This window comes from Mustela nigripes, chromosome 2 (genome assembly GCF_022355385.1).
Source record: "Mustela nigripes isolate SB6536 chromosome 2, MUSNIG.SB6536, whole genome shotgun sequence".
Taxonomy (NCBI): Eukaryota; Metazoa; Chordata; class Mammalia; order Carnivora; family Mustelidae; genus Mustela; species Mustela nigripes.
This window is the reverse complement of record NC_081558.1, coordinates 55,204,777-55,224,066: the sequence shown is the minus strand read 5'-3', so window position 1 is coordinate 55,224,066 and position 19,290 is coordinate 55,204,777. Positions and strand designations below refer to the sequence as shown.

The window sequence follows — 19,290 nt, the reverse complement described above, 5'->3', positions numbered from 1 at the left end:
ATGCTTTTTTCTTTTTCCTTTTATTAAACATTTTTACATTTTTATTTTTTAAGAAGATTTTATTTATTTATTTATTTGAGAGAGAGAGAGAACACAAGCAGGGGAAGGAGCAGAGAGAGGGAGAAGCAGACTCCCTGCTAAGCAGGGAGCCCAATTTGGGGCTCAATCCTGGGACTCAGATCATGACCTGAGCCAAAAGAGCCACTTAAGTTTTTAATTTTAATTCCAGTATAGTTAACAACGTGTTATATTAGTTTCAGGTGTACAATATAGTGATTCAGTAATTCTATACATCACTCAGTGTTCATCATGATTCAGTGTACATTAATCCCCTTCACCTGTTTAATTCCCCCACTTAATCCCCACCTCCCCTCTGGTGACTATCAGTTTGTTCTCTGTATTTAAGAATCTGTTTCTTGGGGTGCCTGGGTGGCTCAGTCATTTAAGCATCTGACTCTTGATTTTGGCTCAGGGTCATGGTATTGAGCCCTGTGTTGGGCTCCATGCTGAGCATGGAGCCTGCTTGGCGTTTTTTCTCTCCCCCTGCCCCTCCCCCTGCTTATGTGCTCCTCTGCGCCAGCATCAGAGGCTCTGCATGGGAGCTGAGCAGCTTTCCAACATCACTTCCACTGACCTCATGAAGATCATTTTTCCCCCAAGGATGGCAATTTTACTGTGCCATTTATTTGGACTGCACATGTATGGTTATCAGCATACATGGATTCCTGCACCTTGTGTTCTATATAGAGCTTAGAGATCCATTTCATTTGAGGGGGGATACTGTCTGATGGTCTGTTGCATGGGTAGGAAAGTCCCACCCAGCCCAGCTACCCACCCTCAGACCTGCCCATGATGCCCTCCTACCTGAATATAGTGTTCTCTCACCTTGAAAAGAAAATGGTTTTCACCATTAGCATTCTTCCTCATAAGGTGCTTGAGCATTCTTGCAGGATCGCAGACTTTCACCAGTGATACAGTGGTTTCCTGCATCCCTTGTGGGTTGTGGTTAATCTGGTGCAGGAGAATTTGCAGAGAGCTGAGCTGAATTCTGGAGAGGCTTTGATGATTTCTGCATCCTGCTGCATTAGCAGACTGTTCCACCATACTCACTAGGAAATCTCTCACTTTTTGGCATGAGTGTTCCAGATACTCCTCTTTAAACAAGTCTAGAGTTTGAAAAAAAAAAAAAAGTCTAACCAATAAAATATAAATGAAGGTGTGATCCATTTCTCTTAGAAAAGCACTGATCCAGGAAGGCCTTAAATTAGCCCTCATGGGGCATTAAAAAGAAGATTCAAATCCTGTTGATTTATTTTACATGACTTCTCTTTTTCTGGACCATCTTATTACATGAGGTAGACCAAAGCTGTAACTGGGTTTGGAGTAGTCGTCCCTTAAATCTATAGCCAGAATATTCCCCTTGCTAAGGTAGCATGTCCTTAGTGGTAATGGTAAGCCTGCGTCCTGCCTTTTCTCCTATCCAGTACATACTAGTCCTGCCATGTCATGAAAGAAAACTCCTCCTTGATTTTTAGTTGATGGCAATATTATTAAGTAAAACATATACAAAAAAAGAAAGCAAATAATCTTGCTATCTTTACATAAAGCTATTTTTCATTTTTGTTGTCTCTTTTGTGGTTTTTCCATCTGTTTCTCCCTCTCTCTCTCTCTTTCTCTCCAAAAGTATTTTAACAATACTGCCATTTTCCTATTTCTCAGTTTCCTATACTGAGACACAGATGTTTGCCATCATGGTTATATGCTTTTAATAATTGTCATTTTAAGTGGATATAGACTTTAATGTTTATGTTCTGTAATTAACCAAATGCTTATGTTTTCAGGTTTCTTACCATTAGTATAATATGCATTGTAATATGCAACTTTGGTTTCTATTGGTTATAAAGACTGATTTCCTAGAAGAGGGATTACTGGAGCAGAAAGTCTCAGTATGTGTACATCTCTTGCTAAATACTGTTTTCTAGATGGATTTTGTCTACACTAGCATGGTTAACCAGTTTTATCCTATCTTTATCAGTGTTAGCTTTTGTTAATTTCTGCTAAAATAGAAAATACTGAAAGTTGGTCCTGATTTCAACTTTTGGATCACTAGCGAAGGTTATTTTTTGCCTGTGTGCATTATCCAGTGTGCAGTCTCTGGTTACAGTCTTTGCCTATTTAGGAGGTCATGTTTGCCATTTTCTTTATGAATTTGAATGAACTGTAATAAATTGCTTAACATTTCCTAACAATTTTATGCCTAACCAGTGAAATGACCATATTTGGGGGAAGAATGAACAAATGATTTGATGAGGTTTTTGTAAGTGTGATCAAGATTTTCTACTAGTGGGGTGCCTGGGTGGCTCAGTGGGTTAAAGCCTCTGCCTTCGGCTCAGGTCATGAACCCAGTGTCCTGGGATCGAGCCCCGCATCTGGCTCTCTGCTCAGCAGGGAGCCTGCTTCCCTTCCTCTCTCTGCCTGCCTCTGCCTACTTGTGATCTGTCAAATAAATAAATAAAATCTTTAAAAAAAAAAAAAGATTTTCTACTAGTGATGGGGGTACTAATTTTTTTTTAGACCTGAGCTGAGCTCAAGAGTCAGATGCTTAACTGATTGAGCCACTCAGGAGCCCCAGGGGTACTAAATTTTAATTCTCAAGTGGTCAGATATCAAATGATTCTACATGAGACAGTGTGATTCTGCAAGAGACTGATCTGTTGAAGAAGCATCTGATTTCTGTGCCTTGGACAAGGGAATGGACTGGTGTTACTCTCGCCACCTAGTGCAGCACATATGTCTGCATTTACCCTCGCAGTTATCCTGTCACCTTTTGTGGTGTCCCTGCTTCCTGCACTGGTGTCATTTCTCTCTTAAGGGATATTGTAGTGGGGGGGGGGGGTACTGTAGAAAGGAATCTCAAAGATTTCCCTTAGTTTCTATGAGCCTCCTCATGCATTAAAGAAGCCTTTTTCTTCCAAGATCTGGTTGTTTTGTAACAACCAGGGCACTTTAGAGTACCTACTCTACCACACCACTAGAACAGAAAGTCCGTATTACATTTTTGGTTAAAAAAAAAAAAATTGATTCATCTTCCCCTCTGATTTCCATGAGAAACTAGACTCCAGGAATCAAACTGAGGGTTTTAGCAGGGAGCGGGGGTGAGGGATGGGTGAGAGCCCAGTGATGAGTATTAGGGAGGACACGTATTGCATGGAGCATTGGGTGTTATACACAAACAATGAATCATAGAACGCTCCATCAAAAACCAATGATGTACTGTATGGTGAGTAACATAATAAAAAATTATAAAATAAAAAAATAAAATAAAAATTGAAAAGTTGAAGAAAGAATCCCTTTGTGTTCCACTCCAGATTCCTTCATGAACACTCCAGCCATGGGAGTGAACATGCCTTACCAGCTTGTTTATGAGTCCTCCACTGGCTGTCTGAGCTTCTCCCTCTCAACTGGAAGAGAAGTCAAGAAGAAAACAGGTAACAGAAGATCCCATCAAGACCTCTTAGCCAATCTTTGGGGGTGGAGCTGGAGAGAGGGATAGAGGATTCCCAGTGTAGGTTGATGAGATGGCTTGATTTAGTTTTCTGATAGGAAGGATTAATGGCTGTCTTGGCTGTTGGCTGAAGCTATTGACAGATTCTGTCTCATGAAATTTGATATATCTAACCCAGCCACTCCGCAATGCAGTCTCATCATTTGACTGTTTACATGCCCTCCATTTCTGGTGGTGTGATTCACATCACATCATTTAAACACATCCCTGATTCACCTAGGACAACATCCCTATCAAACCCACCTCTTCTACACCTTCAGTATCCCAAACTCATCTCCTCAGAGAGAGATCTGTGTTGCTCCTGCTCTCACAGTAGGTTGGACAACCAGTATCTGAAGAGAGGCATTTGGATGCCAGCCCTAACAGAATGTTCCAATTGGGCCAGTTAAGGAAGAAGAGAAAGAGAGAGGGCCCTGCTATTTCCACTGAGGAAGACACAAAACAGAAAGAAAGGCTTAAGAGAAAGAGAAGGTGGCAGATGAGACCAAACAGTATAGCAGCAACCATGCAGCCAGAAGCTCAGAGGAGAAAGAAGTTGGAGCTGGAGAGGGCAGGGCAGGGTCTCATGGAACTTCTGGTTATCTCCCAACCACTTTACTCAACCAGCTGTGATGGCAGATGGAGGAATGGGGTAGGCAAAGGAGGCATGTATTTGCAAAGAGGTAGTGGGAGGATCAGATAAGGTGGGAATGTTCAAAGACGGTCCATTTGATTCCCACAGACACTGGAGGTAAGCCTGGAAGTTGAGAAGTTTGGATATTACTTCTGACCCATCCTCATGGCTGTGTGATTTGCCTTCTGCCAGGCCTCATCTCTATATCAAGCTGATCCTATATCCTTTCAGTTAGTGAACAAATGTTTAGTGAACAATTACTAGTTGTCATTCACTGTTCTAAATCCTGGGGGTACACATGTGGACTCTAAGACAATACCCTCCCAAATGGAGCTGACTTCTTTAGCTTCCTTGCTTGAAGTAGATTCAGCTGTCCTGTTTCCCCAGTTCCTTTACCCCTGCAGTAACCCACAGCATCATTTCTAACATCCTACATTATGTGCTCCTGGTTTTATTATATCCACTCCTGAACTGGCCATAATTAAACACAATCCCTTTGAGAGAAAACAAAGTTATCTTCAAGATACACAGAGATTTCATGGTTTTTCTAATCACCTTGAGGGTGATGCTTTCTGTTTGTCTCTTTGTCTGTCTGGCTGTTTTCCTCTGCTACCCTACCAAGATGTGATTTGTCATCATGATATTGCATTGTTCTCACTAGATGTGTGTTCACAGTGCTGCATTTCTTATAGGTTCTTGATGTGTTCAGAAATTCATCTCATACATGCATGCTAGAATGGATGGTTAACTTTTCCTAATAGTTTATAAGTAACCATGTGATGTATCTTCCCCAGGAATGTCCCAATTTATGCTTATTTTCCTGACATAACAATTAGTGATGCCCATTTTCACTCTAAAAATTACTTTCCCAGTTTGGACATATTGTAGAATTATTCTGGCTTTAGACCACTTTGAATTTTGGACCTCTGTTATCTGTTCATGCACATGTGCTATGATACCTTACCAACTGCCCCCTTTGCAGTTCTAGGGCCAGGCACACTTGGAGCAGACAGGCTTCAAGAGTTGAGCGTACTCCCTGAGCTATGTCTGGAAAATAACCCAGCATTATGAAGAAGAACTGAGAGAAGTCTATTAACAATGGTTCCTGGCTGGAACAAGAGGCTGTCATCCTCAAGAACTCAGGGCACCTAGGGCCAAGCCAGACATGAATGGTCAGACTAGAAGATGTTCCAGGAGGTCAGCCAGCTGCTAGCTGGGCCTCTGGTCTTTGGTGGCAAGAGGATTGGGGGAAGAGACCAGAAGCCAGTCATGGTGCAGATACCAGAGATGGTATTCAAGCACCAGCCAGAAAACCCAAGGCTTGATGACAGTGAGAAGACTTTATTCTGAGGTGCTCAGGGCTCAGTGGGAGCCTGAGCAGAGGCTTTGGCTTAGAAACAGTTTTCATTCATGAAGTTGAGCCTGCAAATATTAAGTGAGAGCATGTGGCTCCAGTTGGGTGTGCAGCAGAGGCTCAGAAACATGTGGACCTCAGCAGATGTCCCTGGAATTTCAGTCATGGAAGACCACCTCCACGATTTCATGTCACCATATCCTTACACCAACTAATACTTGCCATAAGGGGTTAACTGTGAAAATAAGTGCAATAGGCACAAAACATTGCCACCCACAGATTTGAGCAGGCAGAAGAAAGAATAAGCAAAGTTGAAGATAGAACTGTTGAAATTACTGAATTTGAAAAACAGAAAGAAAATGTTTTTAATAAAATGAATGGAGCCTAAGGTTACCTGTGGGACACCATCAAGAATACATGTGCATTGTGGGAGTCTCAGAAGAAGAGAGAAAGGGACAGTGAGAATATTTGAGGAAATGTTGGCTGAAAACTTCCCAAACTTGATGAAAGATGTGAATATAAACATCAGAGAAGCTTGACAGACTCCAGGCAACATGAACTCAAAGAGACCCACACCAAGACACATTATAACTTTCAAAAGACCATGACAGAGAACCTGGAAAGCAGCAAGAGAAAAGCAAATCACTACATCCAGGGAATTCTCAACAACATTATCAGCAGATTTCTCATCAGAAACTTTGGAAGCTGCAAGGCATGTGGCCTCTGGGCATGTATATTCAGAGTGTAAAAAGGGGGGGAAAAAACCCAAAACCTGTCAGCCAAGAATCCTATGTTCAGCAAAACTGTCCTTCAAAAGTGAGGGAACTATTAAAACTTTCCCAGATTGTCAAAACCCAAGGGAGTTCATGATTGCCAGACCTACCCTTCAAGAAGTGCTCAAGGGAGTCCCACAAGATGAAATGAAACGACACTAGACAGTACCTTGAAGTTGTATGGAGAAATAAAGATCTCAATAAAAGTAAAGATATGGGCAATTATAAAAGCTAGTATTATTATAACTGGTTTGTAACTATACTTTTTGTTTTTTACATGATTTAAGAGACATACATTTAAATAAAAATTATTAGTGTAAAAGTATTTCTTTAACTCTGGTTGGTAAGTACAATTCTTATTTACTACATAATTTAAAAGACATACATTTAAGAGCATTCTTATTTTGTGTTTTGGTGCACATAGTATGTAAAGCTGTGGTCTTGTGATGGCTGAAAGGGTTGAGGATGAATCTGTAAAAGAGGAGAGGTTTTTTGTGTTACTAAAGTTAAGCTAGCAAAAATTCAAATTAGAGTTTTAGAACTTTAGGATGTTAAATATAAGTCCCCATGGTATCCCCAATGTAACCACAAAGAAAATAGCCATAGAATATACCAAAAAGCAAATGAGAAAGGAATTTAAACCTTTTATGACAATCAATATAAAGGAAACAGTATTGAAAGATATGAGGGACAAAAACCATAAGGCATATAGTAAACAAAAACTACAATAACAGAAGTCCTTCATCAGCAATTACTTTAAATTGAATGGATTAACCTATCCAATCAAAAGGCAGAGATTGGCAGAATGGATAAGAACACATGATCCAACAATATGCTGTCTATAAGAGAGTCACTTGAGATCCAAAGACTCAAACAGGTTGAAGGTGAAAGAATGGGAAAAAATCTGAAAGTAATGATGTTTTATATGTTGGCTAATTGAATTAAAATTTCTCAAAAAGGAAAAAAGAAAGGATGGAAAAAGATATTCTATGCAAAGAGTAACCAAAGAGAGCAGGGATACAAATATCAGACAAAAAACTTTAAATCAAAAATGTTTTCAGGAAACAAAGGACACACTGTGTTAATAAAAGTTTCAATACAACAAAGAGATAATATAAATGTTTGTGCACCTAATGACAGACCATAATACTATCTGAAGCAAAAACTGACAGATTAAAGACAGTTCTACAATAATGTTTGGAAATTTCAATACCCTTCTCACAATAATGGAAAAACAACCAGGCAGAAGATAAATAAGGAAATAAAGAACTTAAATAACACAATAAATCAATTAGAAAACAACAAAAACAATATACATTCTTCTCAAGTGCACATGGGCCATTTTTCGGAAGAGGCAATATGTTAGGCCACAGATTGTCTCAATCAATTAAAGGAGAGTATCTTTTCTGACCAGAGTAGGATGAAGTTAGAAAGCAATAATGGAAGGAAAATTAGAAAAAAAAATCACAATATTGTGGAAAGTAAATAATACATACTTTAAATATTTTACTTATTTTTAGAGAAAGAGAGAGAGAGCAGGGAAAAGGAGGTGGGAGAGGGAAATTCAAGCTGACTTGCACTGAGAGCAGAGCCTGATACGGGGCTCAATTTCATGACCCTGAGATCATGACCTGAGCCAAAATCAAGAGTCAGATGCTTAACCAACTGAGCCACCCAGGTGCCCTGTAAATAACATTCTTAACCAACCAACACATGAAAGAAGAAACAAGAGCAGTTAGAAAATATTTAGAGATGAATGAAAATGAGAACATCATAAACCAAAACTTACAGGATACAGCAGAAGTAGTACCAAGGGAGAGAATTTATAGTCACAAATGATTACATTTAAAGACAAGAAAGATATCATATTAAAAAGCCCAAATTTACAACTTAAGGAACTAGAAAAATAAAAATTAAAACCAAAGCTAGAAAAGGAAAGAATAAAGATTAGAACAGAGAGAAATGAGAGAATTAAAAAGCCACTGAAATCAAAAGTTGATTCTTTGAAAAGATCAACATGATTGATAAACTTTTAGCTAGATCAACTAAGGAAAAAAGAGATAAGACTCAATTACTAAAATGAATTGAAAGTGGGTACTCTACCGCTGATTCTACAAAAAAAAAAAAAGATTATGATAGCATACAATGAACAATTCTACACCAACAAATTGGATAACTTGCATGAAATGGACAGATTTCTAGAAACACAAAACCTACACAAACTGAATCAGAAAGAAGTAGAAAATTTTGATAGACCTATAGATACTAAAGAGATTAAATCAATAATCAAAAATCTCCAACAAAGGGGCACCTGGATGGCTCAGTAAGTTGAGCATCTGATTCTTGGTTTCAGCTCAGGTCATGATCTCAGGGTCCTGTGGTTGAGCCCCACATCGAGCTCCCTACTCAGCCAGGAGTTTGCTTGTCTCCCTCCCTCTCTGCCGCTCCCCCCAACTCACACTCTCTCTAAGGTAAATAAATAAATCTTAAAAACAAAAAAAAAGACTCCCAACAAAGAAAAGTCCTAGATTTGACAGCTTTCGTGGCAAATTCTACCAAAGATTTTAAGAACTAATTACAATCATTCTCAAACTTTTCCAAAAAATGAAGAGGGAACACTTCCAAACTCATTCTGTGAAGCCAGCATCAGACAGAGGCATTACAACAAAAGAAAACCACAGACAATATCCTTTATGTTGAATCAAAAATATTCAACAAAACACTAACAACAGAGTTCAACAGCACATTAGGAATTATACACCATGACACCAAGCAGGATTTATTCTTGGAATGCAAGGGTGGTTCAACACACAAAACTCAGTCACAGAATGAAGGAGAAAAAAACACAAGATCATCTCAATTGATGCAGAAAAATCATTTGACAATTCAACACCCTTTCATGATTTAAAAAAAGTGAATTAAATAGAAGTAAACTACCTTCACATGGTAAAAGTCATATATGAAAAACATAAAGACATAAACATCATACTCTGTAGTGGAAGACTGAAAGCTTTTAAGATCAGAAACAAGGCAAAGATATCCACTTTCACTCCTTTCTATTCAATACCAAACTGGAAGTCCTAGCCAAAGCAAGATTGACAAGAAAGGGGAATAAAAGACATTCAAATTAGAAAGGAAGAATTTAAATTATCTGTTTGCAGATAATATGATCTTTCATACAGAAAACCATGAAGATTCTACACAATAAAACCTGTTAGAATAAATGAATTCATCAAAGTAGCAGGATATAACACACAAATCCATTCATTTCCATATGCAAACAATGAACACTCTGAAAAGGAAATTACAAAACAATTCCAATAGCAGAAAAAAGAGCAAAATATTTAGGAATTAACTTAACCAAGGAAATGAAAGACTTGTACAATGAAAACTGCAAAGCATTGCTGGGAGTAATTAAAGAAGAAACAAATAAATGGAAACATATGCTATGTTTATGAATTGGAAGAGTTAAGATTGTTAAAATGTTAATACTATCCAGACTGATCTACAGATTCAAAGCAATCCCTATCAAAATCCCAATGATTTTTTTTTATAGAAATAGGAAAATTTATCTTAAAATACATATAGAATCTCAAGGGACCCCTGAAGAACCAAAACAATCTTAAAAAAACAAGAAAAAATTGGAGGACTCACATTTCCTGATTTCATTACTTACTACAAAGATACAGTAATCAAAATGGCATGGTATTGATGTAAAGACAGATGTATATACCAACAAAATAGAAGAGAGACTCCAGGAATAAATCTTTGTATATATGGTCAGTTTTGACAAGGATGCTAAGACCATTTAATGGGGTATCCAGTCTTTTCAACAAATAGCACTGAGAAAACTGGATTTCCACTAGCAAATGAATGAAGTTGGATCTTTACCTAAAACCATATCTGAAAATTAACTCAAAATGGAACAAGGTACTAAATACAAGACCTACAACAATAAAATTCTTAGAAGAAAATATAGGCAAAATTTCATGACACTGGACTTGGCAATGATTTCTTGGATATAGTACAGCAACAACAACAAAAAATAGACAAATTGTGGAGGGCATATATTGCATGGAGCACTGGGTGTGGTGCATAAACAATGAATTCTGGAACACTGAAAAGAAATTTAAAAGATAAAATTTAAAAACAGACAAATTGGACTTTGTGAAAATGTTAAATTTTGTATGTTGAAAGACACTATCCATAGAGTAAAAAGGCAGAATGGGAGAAAATATTTATAAATCATATATCTGATAATTATAATTCAGACTAAATCAACAATGGGTATACAACAGTGTAAATGTATTTAATACCACGGGGCTGTCCACAGTAAGAATGGTAAGGATGGTAAATTTTTGTGAAGTGTATTTAACCACAATATATATATAAAAAAATAATTTCAGTCCAACTCTCAGTTGATATACACTACCCTTCATTGAAGGTCTGAGGTTAGCCAACATCAGAAAAGTGTTACAGTTGATTGAGATGGAGTTGAGACATTCTGCCTTTTTGTTTGTTTGTTTGTTTGTTTGTTTGTTTTTGAGAGAGAGAGAGAGAGAGAGTGTGTGTGTGTGTGTGTGTGTGTAGGGGGGTAGGGGATAGGCAGAGAGAAAGGAGCAGACTTCCCACCGAGCATAGAGTCTGATGCAGGGCTCCACGAGGGATTCCATTTAGGACTCCACATGGGGCTCAATCCCACAATCCTGAGATCGTGACCTCAGCAAAAAGCAAGAGTCAGATGCTTAACCGACTGTACCACCCAGGTGCCTTGGGAGAGAATCTCAAGCAGGCTCTACACAAAGCTGGAGCTTGATGGAGGGCTTGATCTTACAACCCTGAGATCATGACCTGAGCCAAAATCAAGAGTCAGACACAACCAACCGATTGAGCCACCCAGTTGCCCCTGAGACCTTCTGTCTTTAATCAGAAGTGTCAGAAGAGAATCACTTCAGCCCCCATGGCAGTCATGTGCACAGGCCGTCCTGGGGAAACATGGCTGGGCTCATCACTCTGCACACATTTGTTCCTTATGCATGCTTAATTGACTTGCAGAGCAACGTCTCTGTGTTACAAGTGACCTGCCAGGGATTCCTGTACCTGGAAACCATGAATGATGCCCACAGTTACTTTGACCATCCGAAGATACTGCTCTCCTGCTCTCCCTGCCACCGCATCCCCCATCTGAGCATGATGTCTTAAGAAACCACTCCCTAAAACCCCCTCTCTAACCTCTTACTCTCCAGTAACAGGTAAATCAAAAAACTTAGAAGACATAACCGTGTCGTCCTTTCCACGAGGAGCTGGAATGTCTGCCTCTGACAGCGTGGAGTTCAGCGATCCCTGCCCTGAGGTCCGGGAGAAGCTGCAGGAGATGTGTCGCCATATGTGAGCACCTCAGTGGTTGGGGGCAGATGTGAGAGTTGTGTATGACCACCAGCTACCTGTTTGTGCATGAAGGGGAATTCACAGAAGTGCCTGAGCAGTGCCAGGAAGCGCTAGCTACCCAGTGCCCCCAACGACAGTATCAGGGGTCATGGCTGTCCCTCACACACTCTCCCATTCCCAGTCTCTCCCCCCACACAGTCCTTTTCAGTCCTTACTACAACCTGATGAGGAAGAGGAGGTATGCCCATTTTGCAGATGAGGAAACTGAGGCAGCCCAAGCAGATGGGTAGGTAAGCCATTGCCAGAGGTCCCGCAGTTTGGTGGACCTGACACCAGGGAATTGATCTTTGCCTCCTCACAATTTGCAGGGCTCCTTACACTTTTAAGGCTTTGTGCCCTGAACATTTATTTCTTAACATAATTTGTCAGATGTTTTCTTATAACAATAGCAGCAGCAAAAATCCTTTCAGAGGAAAAAAAAAAAAACATTGACATGGATGATTAATGATATCTATGATTCTGGGTCTCACGAGTCTTAGCAAGTTAGTCTATATTTCTCCAAAGATTCAGACCATTGGTCATAAAGGATTTAAAACCTAGCCCCATTTAAGGCAGACGTCTTGGGCTCCCCTGGGCCATTAATGCAGCTACAGAACACGCGAGGAGGGAAACCACCCAGCTTGCCCCTTATTGTGATATTCTGGAAGGAAGCTCTTTTATAACCTCAGGAGTGGGGAGTGTGCAGCACCTCCAGCTCCCCTACCAGGTCCCCCTTCTGTACTCGGTCCCACTCCATGGGTCCTTACCCTATTGCTGAAGGTAGAAGTTAGGCAGAGACTAGCTTCAGAGGACAGTTTCCCAGTTCTACCTAAAACTCCTGCTTTTAAGGATAGGGGGGAATGGGGCAGGCAGAGGTGCTCTGGGGACAGGGAAATGGGATGGGAGTCTTGGGAACTGGGCAGGGGCTGTAGAGAGAGTGTCCCTGGTGAGTAAGAGCCAAGTGGCTAGAAGATATGTTGGTCTCCTTCCCTGCAGAGAAGCGGAAAGGGCCTCGTGGAAAGGGAGGACTTTCTCCTGCCCCCTGATCTTTCGCAACTACAGGGCAAAGGTGCCCCCTCATCTAATGTCAGCCCCGAAAGGGGATGCTCAGACCCCGAGCTCCCACCACCCTCACCCTTCAGGTGCTCAGACCTCCGCTTCCACCCTTCACCAGCCTCCCGCCTACCACCACCCTCACTTTGTCCGGCATTCTCAAGAGTGGAAGGTATCCAAGAAGATCATCAAGTTCCATTACGCCTTCTATGATGGGTCCTCCTTTGTGTAGTATCCTTTTATTTGCTGCTGCCCCTTCTCCCCAGCAACTCAGCTCCAGAAAAGCCCTGGGTTTGAATAAGCCTGAGCGTTTACTTTGGCTTTTCAACTGACCAGAAAAGCCTGGTGATGTGTTCTTTAGGATATTAGGCATTTTTTGTTCAGGTCAGAGAGGGCTCCCTTTGGAGAATGTCTGGGTGGGAAGCAATGCATCAAGAAGCCGCCTCGGACCCCTGTGTTCCTTGCAGGGGTCCTGTTGCCCACTCCCCAACAGACAGTGGGGCTGGACCGGATGCCCAGCCCATTTGGCAGCAAGGCTCTGAGGCTGATTCTAGGTTTTGCAGTCTGAGTTGGATGAGACATCAAAAAGAGGAGCCACTAAGCCAGACATCCCTGTCCCTTCCTTGTAGGAATGGATGGTGTAACTCACTTCAGTGTCACAAAAGGAATTTGGTGGCAGAGCCAGGCCTTGATTCAGGGCCACTTCACCTCTATTTAGGTCTGTCCTCCTGGCGCAATTGTTTGGCCTCCCAGGATTCTTTCGTGGAGCAGAGAGCAGGAGATGGGGGGAAGGAAGATGGCCTTGTTTAATAATAAAACCACAGGGTACTCGGTGTCCCATACCTTTGGAAGAGAGGGAGCTCTCTGAACTGTCAAATAGGCTGCCAAGCCAAGCCTGCCCGCCAGTAGCCCCCCTCCCCGCCCCCCGCCCTCACTTCATTTGGCCTCTTCTCCAGCTGAACTGGGAATTCAGAATTTAAGTGCCTTGTCAAAGGCATCCTATTGTTTCTCTGACCGTAAATGAATCCATTCATCACACTCCTCTTGGCCCTGCTTCCAGGGAGGCCTGTGATATTGAACACAGCAAACTCCTTCCAGGGTAACTGCTGCTTACTGGGAGTCATGGGCTCTCCCACCCCCCTTTCCTGATTCTTCATTGCCTTGAATAGGATCATCTCCCTGAGCTCGAGAAACTGTGTGGATTCTGTTGCTATCAGCAGAACCACAGTGGGTGACCTAGAGCACAGCCCTCCTCCTCTTCCCTCTGTCCCAGAATCCCGAGGTCCCCTCAGGTGGGACCACCCCAAACCTGCAGGCCCTGCTACTGGCATGCTTGACCCATATGCCACCAGTGACCACATCCTATCCTCCAACGCATTTCATCTTTAAAAGTCCCAAGAGGCTGGGTTCTAGGCCCAGTTCTTCTTGGTGTCCCTGCCAGGTCACTTCATCTCTCTGGGCTTCACTTGCCAGAAAGCTGCCAGTCCCAATTGGTTTGTTCTTTGTCCACATCACACCCCAGAACCATCCCAGTATTCATTTCATTTGGGTGTCATTTCCTCCATTGTCAGCATCTCCCAGATATCTTCCCACAACTGCTGATTCTCCCATCAAACTTCCCTCAAAGCCTTTTTTCCTATGCACGGACTCATCATACTTAAAACAAACTTTATTCACTGTGCTTAGCACTGTTCCCTTAGAAATACTCTGAGGTACTTTTTTTTTTTAAAATATGAAAAAATGTACATTGCATAAAATTTCTCATTTTAACCAGCTTAAAGTGTGTAATTGAATAGCATGAACTATACTCATAATGCTGAGCAGCCATCTCCACAACCTAGTTCCAGGGCTTTTTCATCACCCTGAAAGCAAACCCCATGTTTGTTAAGCAGACGCTCCCCGTTTCCCCTCCCCTACAGTTCCTGGCGACCACTAACATGCTTTTTGCTTCTTTGCATTTACCTGTTCCAGATAGTTTGTATAAATGGGATCATGCAGCATGTGGCCTTTTGTATCTGGCTTCTTTCCCTCACCATTATGTCTTCAAGGTTCATCCACATTTTACTATACAACAGTGCCTCCTTTTTAAAATTGGGGTATATCCAATTGAGTGGCAGTCAATGCATTTACAGTGATGCTTCCATCACTTGTCTCAAGTTCCACAAACTTTTCATCACCCCAAAAGAAAACCCTAGGCCCATTCAGCCATCACTTTCTGTTTTCCCCTACCCTAGACCTAGCAACCACCAATATGTTTTTGTCTCTTTTGATTTGCCTCTTCTGGACATCTTAAAAATCCTACCATATGTGACCTTTTGTGTCTGGCTTCTTTCACTGAGCATAATGTTTTCAAGGGTCACACATTATGGCACAACTCACAATTTCCTTTTTGTGGCTGAATAATATTCTATTATATGGATGTTCCACTTTCTTCTAATCCATTCATTTGTTTATGGACATTAGGTTTTCCCCACCATTGGGCTACTGTGAACACCTGTTTTTAATTCTTTTGGGTCTATACATAGGAGTGGAATTACTGGGTCATATAGTAGTTCTATGTTTAATTTATTTAAGGCCCTCCAAAATGTTTTCCCCAGTGGCTCTGTGCCACTGTGCTATATTCCCGCCTACAATCTGTAAGAGTTCCAGGTTCTCCACATTCTTGACTATACTTGATATTTTCAATTTTTAAATTCCAGCCACTCTAGTGGATGTAAAGTAATATCTCATTGTGGCTTTGAATGGTTTTCCTAATAACTAATGATTTCAAGCATCTTCATGTGCCTTCTTGGCATATCATCTTTGTAGAAATGTGTATTCAAGTCCTTCACCCATTTTTTTATTGTCCATTACTTATTGAGTTCCAAGGGTTGTTTATATACTAGATCCTTATCTGATAAATGATTTACAACTTTTTTCCCATCCTGTGGGGTGTTTTTTCATTCTCTTGATAGTATGAAATACTCTTTCATTCTCTTGAAGTATGGACATTTTTAATTTTTATGAAATCCAATTTTTCTTTTCTTTTCCTTTCTTTTTTTGTTCATTCTGCTTTGGGTTTCATATCCAAGAAACTATCCTTATGCCTGTATTGTCTTCTAAGAGTTTAATGGTTTACAGGTCTTACGTTTAGGTCTTTGATCCATTTTCAGTTGATTTTTACATATGGTGTGAGATCAGGATCCAACTCCATCCTTTCTCAAGTGATATTCAGTTGTCCCATCTCTATTTCTTGAGGAGACTATTCTTTTGCCATTGAATGGTCTTGGCACCCTTGTTGAAGATCAGTCAGTTGTTGATACATGAGTTTATTTTTGGACTCTCAGTTCTAGTCCATTGATCTGTATGTCAGTGCCACAGTGTTTTGATTATTGTAGCTTTGTAGTGAAGTGTTGAAATTAGGAAGTTTGACTCACCTTTTTCTTTTTTCAAGATTATTTTGGTTATTTGGGGTCCTGTGCAAGTCCATATGATTTTTAAAATCAAATTTCCTGTTTTTGTAAGAACAGATGAAATTTCTATATGAATTGTGTTGAATATCTATAGGTCACTGTGGGACATTTTGCCATGAACTGCCAATCCTTGAATACTAACAACAAATTATGTGAAATGCTCTATGAACAGCTGCAAGAATAAAAAAGTGATGAACCAAAGGAAATAATGTCATTTACACTAGCATCCAAAAGCATAAAATACTTTGGAATAAATTTAACCAAGGAGGTATCAGACTTCTACATCAAAAACTATAAAATACTGTTGAAATATATTAAAGAAGACTGAGATAAATGGAAAGACATCCCATGTTCATGAGGGACAACTGGTTTCTGTGTGTTGATTTTGTATCCTGCAACTTCCTTTGTGTGTTTCTAGGATTTATTTTTTACAAATGGACTATATCACTTGTAGATACACAATTGTTCATATACATCTCTTATGATGTGTGTGTTTTTTTTATTTCTGTAAAGTCAATAGTAAAGTCTCCACTTTATGATTTTAGGAATCTGAATTTTCCTTTTTCTCTAACTCAGTCTAATTAAAGGTTTCTCAATTTTTTTGATCTTTTCAAAGAATCAACTTTTGGTTTTGTTTGTTCTTCCCAGTGTTGTTCTTTTCTCTGTTCTATTTTTCTCTTTTCTAATCTTTATTATTTCCTCCCTTTGGCTAGTTTTAAATTCAGTTTTCTCTTCTTTTTCTAGTTCCGAAGGTGAAAATTATGGTTTTTGATTTGAGATCTTCTCTTTTAATGTGGGTATTTATAGCTATAAATTTCTTCCTGAGCTGCTTTCACATCATCCCATAATGCTGTTGACATATTACTCCTTTATTAAAAATTATAAATGAGAAATTATTTCAATACACAAAGACCAAACTACAACAGATTATTTCATAGGTTCAAGATTTTGAGACATTTTGGAAAGAGTTTTTTCTAAAGTATATCTTTTCCATGGCATGGCAACATCATTCTTCTTTTAAATAGTTACTGGACAGGCATCAATTTTTACATCACCTATATTAAAAATTTGTATATAATTCACAAGTTGTAACTGAATCTACAAATTCTACCAAAACTACATTTTTGCAAAGATTCTCTGGGCACCTAATTGAAAGAATGAGTTTGATAATTTTTCAGTGAGATGACCTTTGTTATCAAAAACTGCTGGATTTGCAAATACTTTATCAAACACATCATGAAAACTGGTAGCTCCTAAAGCCCAATATATGGAAACTGATTTTGAATCTGAAATAATGATGCAGTAAAATTTATCCTTGTCCTTCCTTATAAAGTTCAAAAGTTCCACCATCCCTAGAATGAAAGATATTGATGTCTCTGCTTTTTTCACTTCATCTTCTCTTATACCGGCAACTTCCAAATACTTAAAAGATTCTGCCCTGAACCCTTTTTCATAAGAATTTTGTAGAAGATTTTTCTCTGGAGTGCACTGTACAATCCAGGTGTCATTATTGTCATCTATGATTGTATTGTCAAAACAAAAAATGAGCAGTTTTCATGGTTCCAAAAGCAAATTTGAGTTACCAGTATATTGTGTTCTTGTGGGGATGATTCTCTAAGCACTCAAAATGAAACCAACATAGTATTTCCAAGACAATTAGTTTTACTTCAGAATAGAGCTTATGTTAAACAGTCATGATAATCTTCAGCTTTAAATGTCAGCCAGCTTCTACATACATTACTCCTACTCTGTATGCAGAGAACAAAGTCTTCTGGTTTGGAGCAAAGAAATGGAGATTTCCTAACTCCAGCATTATTACAGTGGAACACCTGATAGTCTGCCCTGAATGTAGGTGTGAGCACCTGGTTGGGGGTCATCCCCTGTGAAGAGCACGTTGGATGAGGATGGGAGCACGAGACTGGGACAGATTCCCAGGGCTCCTCAGTGTCCCAGCCAAAATGTCAACTGCTGTCCTGGCCTCTGTGGCTGCTTCCTCAGACTCTGCCCTCTGACCTCATTCCCATGCCTTATTCCATAAGTTTTGATATATTGTATTTTTGTTTTCACACTTTCAGCTGTTTTCTAATTTCCCTTGTGATTACTTCTCTATCCATTTGCACCTGAGAATTTTCTAAATTTCCTTCTGCCATTGATTTCTAATTTCATTCTGTTGTCAGAGAAGGTACTTTCTATGATTCCAATCTTTTCAAATTTATTGAGACTTGTTTTGTGGCCTAACATGTTGTCTCTACCAGAGAATGGTTCTGTGGACTCAAAAAGAATGTGTATTCTCTATTGTTGGGTGGAGTGTTCTGTTAGGTCTAGTTGGTTTATAGCAGTGTTCAAATTCTTTATTTTCTTTATTGATCTTCTGTGTAATTGTTCTATCCATGATTAAAAGTAAGGTAGTGAAGTTTCCCAACTTCTATTGTAGAACTATTTCTTTTTTTAACCCTGTAAGTTTTTGCTTCATATTTTTGGGGGCTCTGCTGTGTATATGTCTATAATTGTATCTTCTTGAGTTATTGACCTTTTTCTCAATGTGCAGTTTTCTTCTTTGTCTCTTAAAAAAATTTTAAAGTCTTTTGTCTCTGATATAAGTATAACCACCTCTGCTTTCTTTTGGTTACTAGTTGGATGGAATATCTATTTTCCACCATCTGGCTTTCAACCTAGTTGTGTCTTTGTATCTAAAATAAGCTTCTTATAGACAGCATATATATATTTAAGCATATATATGTATATATATTTAAATGGATTTTAAACATAATCCATTCTGTCAGTCTGCCTTTTTGTTGGAGAATTTAATCCATTTTTATTTAATGTAATTGCTGATTTGGAAGGGCTTGATTCTGTCATTTTACTATTCATTTTCTATATGTGATATCTTTTTGTTGTTGTTGTTCTTGTGTTCCTATACTATTACCTTCTTCTCTGTGTTGAACTGATTTAGTATGCCATTTTTATTCTCTCTCATTTTCTTTAGTCCATATCTTTTGGTTTTTTTTTTTTTTTTTTTTTTTTTTTTTTTTTTTTTTTTTTTTTTTTTTTTT

At 39.4% G+C, this 19,290-nt stretch overlaps 1 protein-coding gene and 1 pseudogene across 1 annotated transcript in view; one reads left to right on the top strand and one right to left on the bottom strand.

The window, feature by feature from the left end:
• The window catches only part of C2H3orf20 (chromosome 2 C3orf20 homolog), a 74,770-nt gene that overhangs the window by 4,367 nt on the left and 51,113 nt on the right, over nucleotides 1-19,290 (top strand). The window contains exons 3-5 of the mRNA XM_059388297.1: nucleotides 3,369-3,488; nucleotides 11,558-11,693; nucleotides 12,729-13,016. Coding sequence (XP_059244280.1) covers nucleotides 3,369-3,488; nucleotides 11,558-11,693; nucleotides 12,729-13,016 — 544 coding nt within the window. The remainder of the gene's footprint in view (nucleotides 1-3,368; nucleotides 3,489-11,557; nucleotides 11,694-12,728; nucleotides 13,017-19,290) is intronic.
• Nucleotides 17,099-17,791, bottom strand: LOC132012526 (pyridoxal phosphate phosphatase PHOSPHO2-like; annotated as a pseudogene).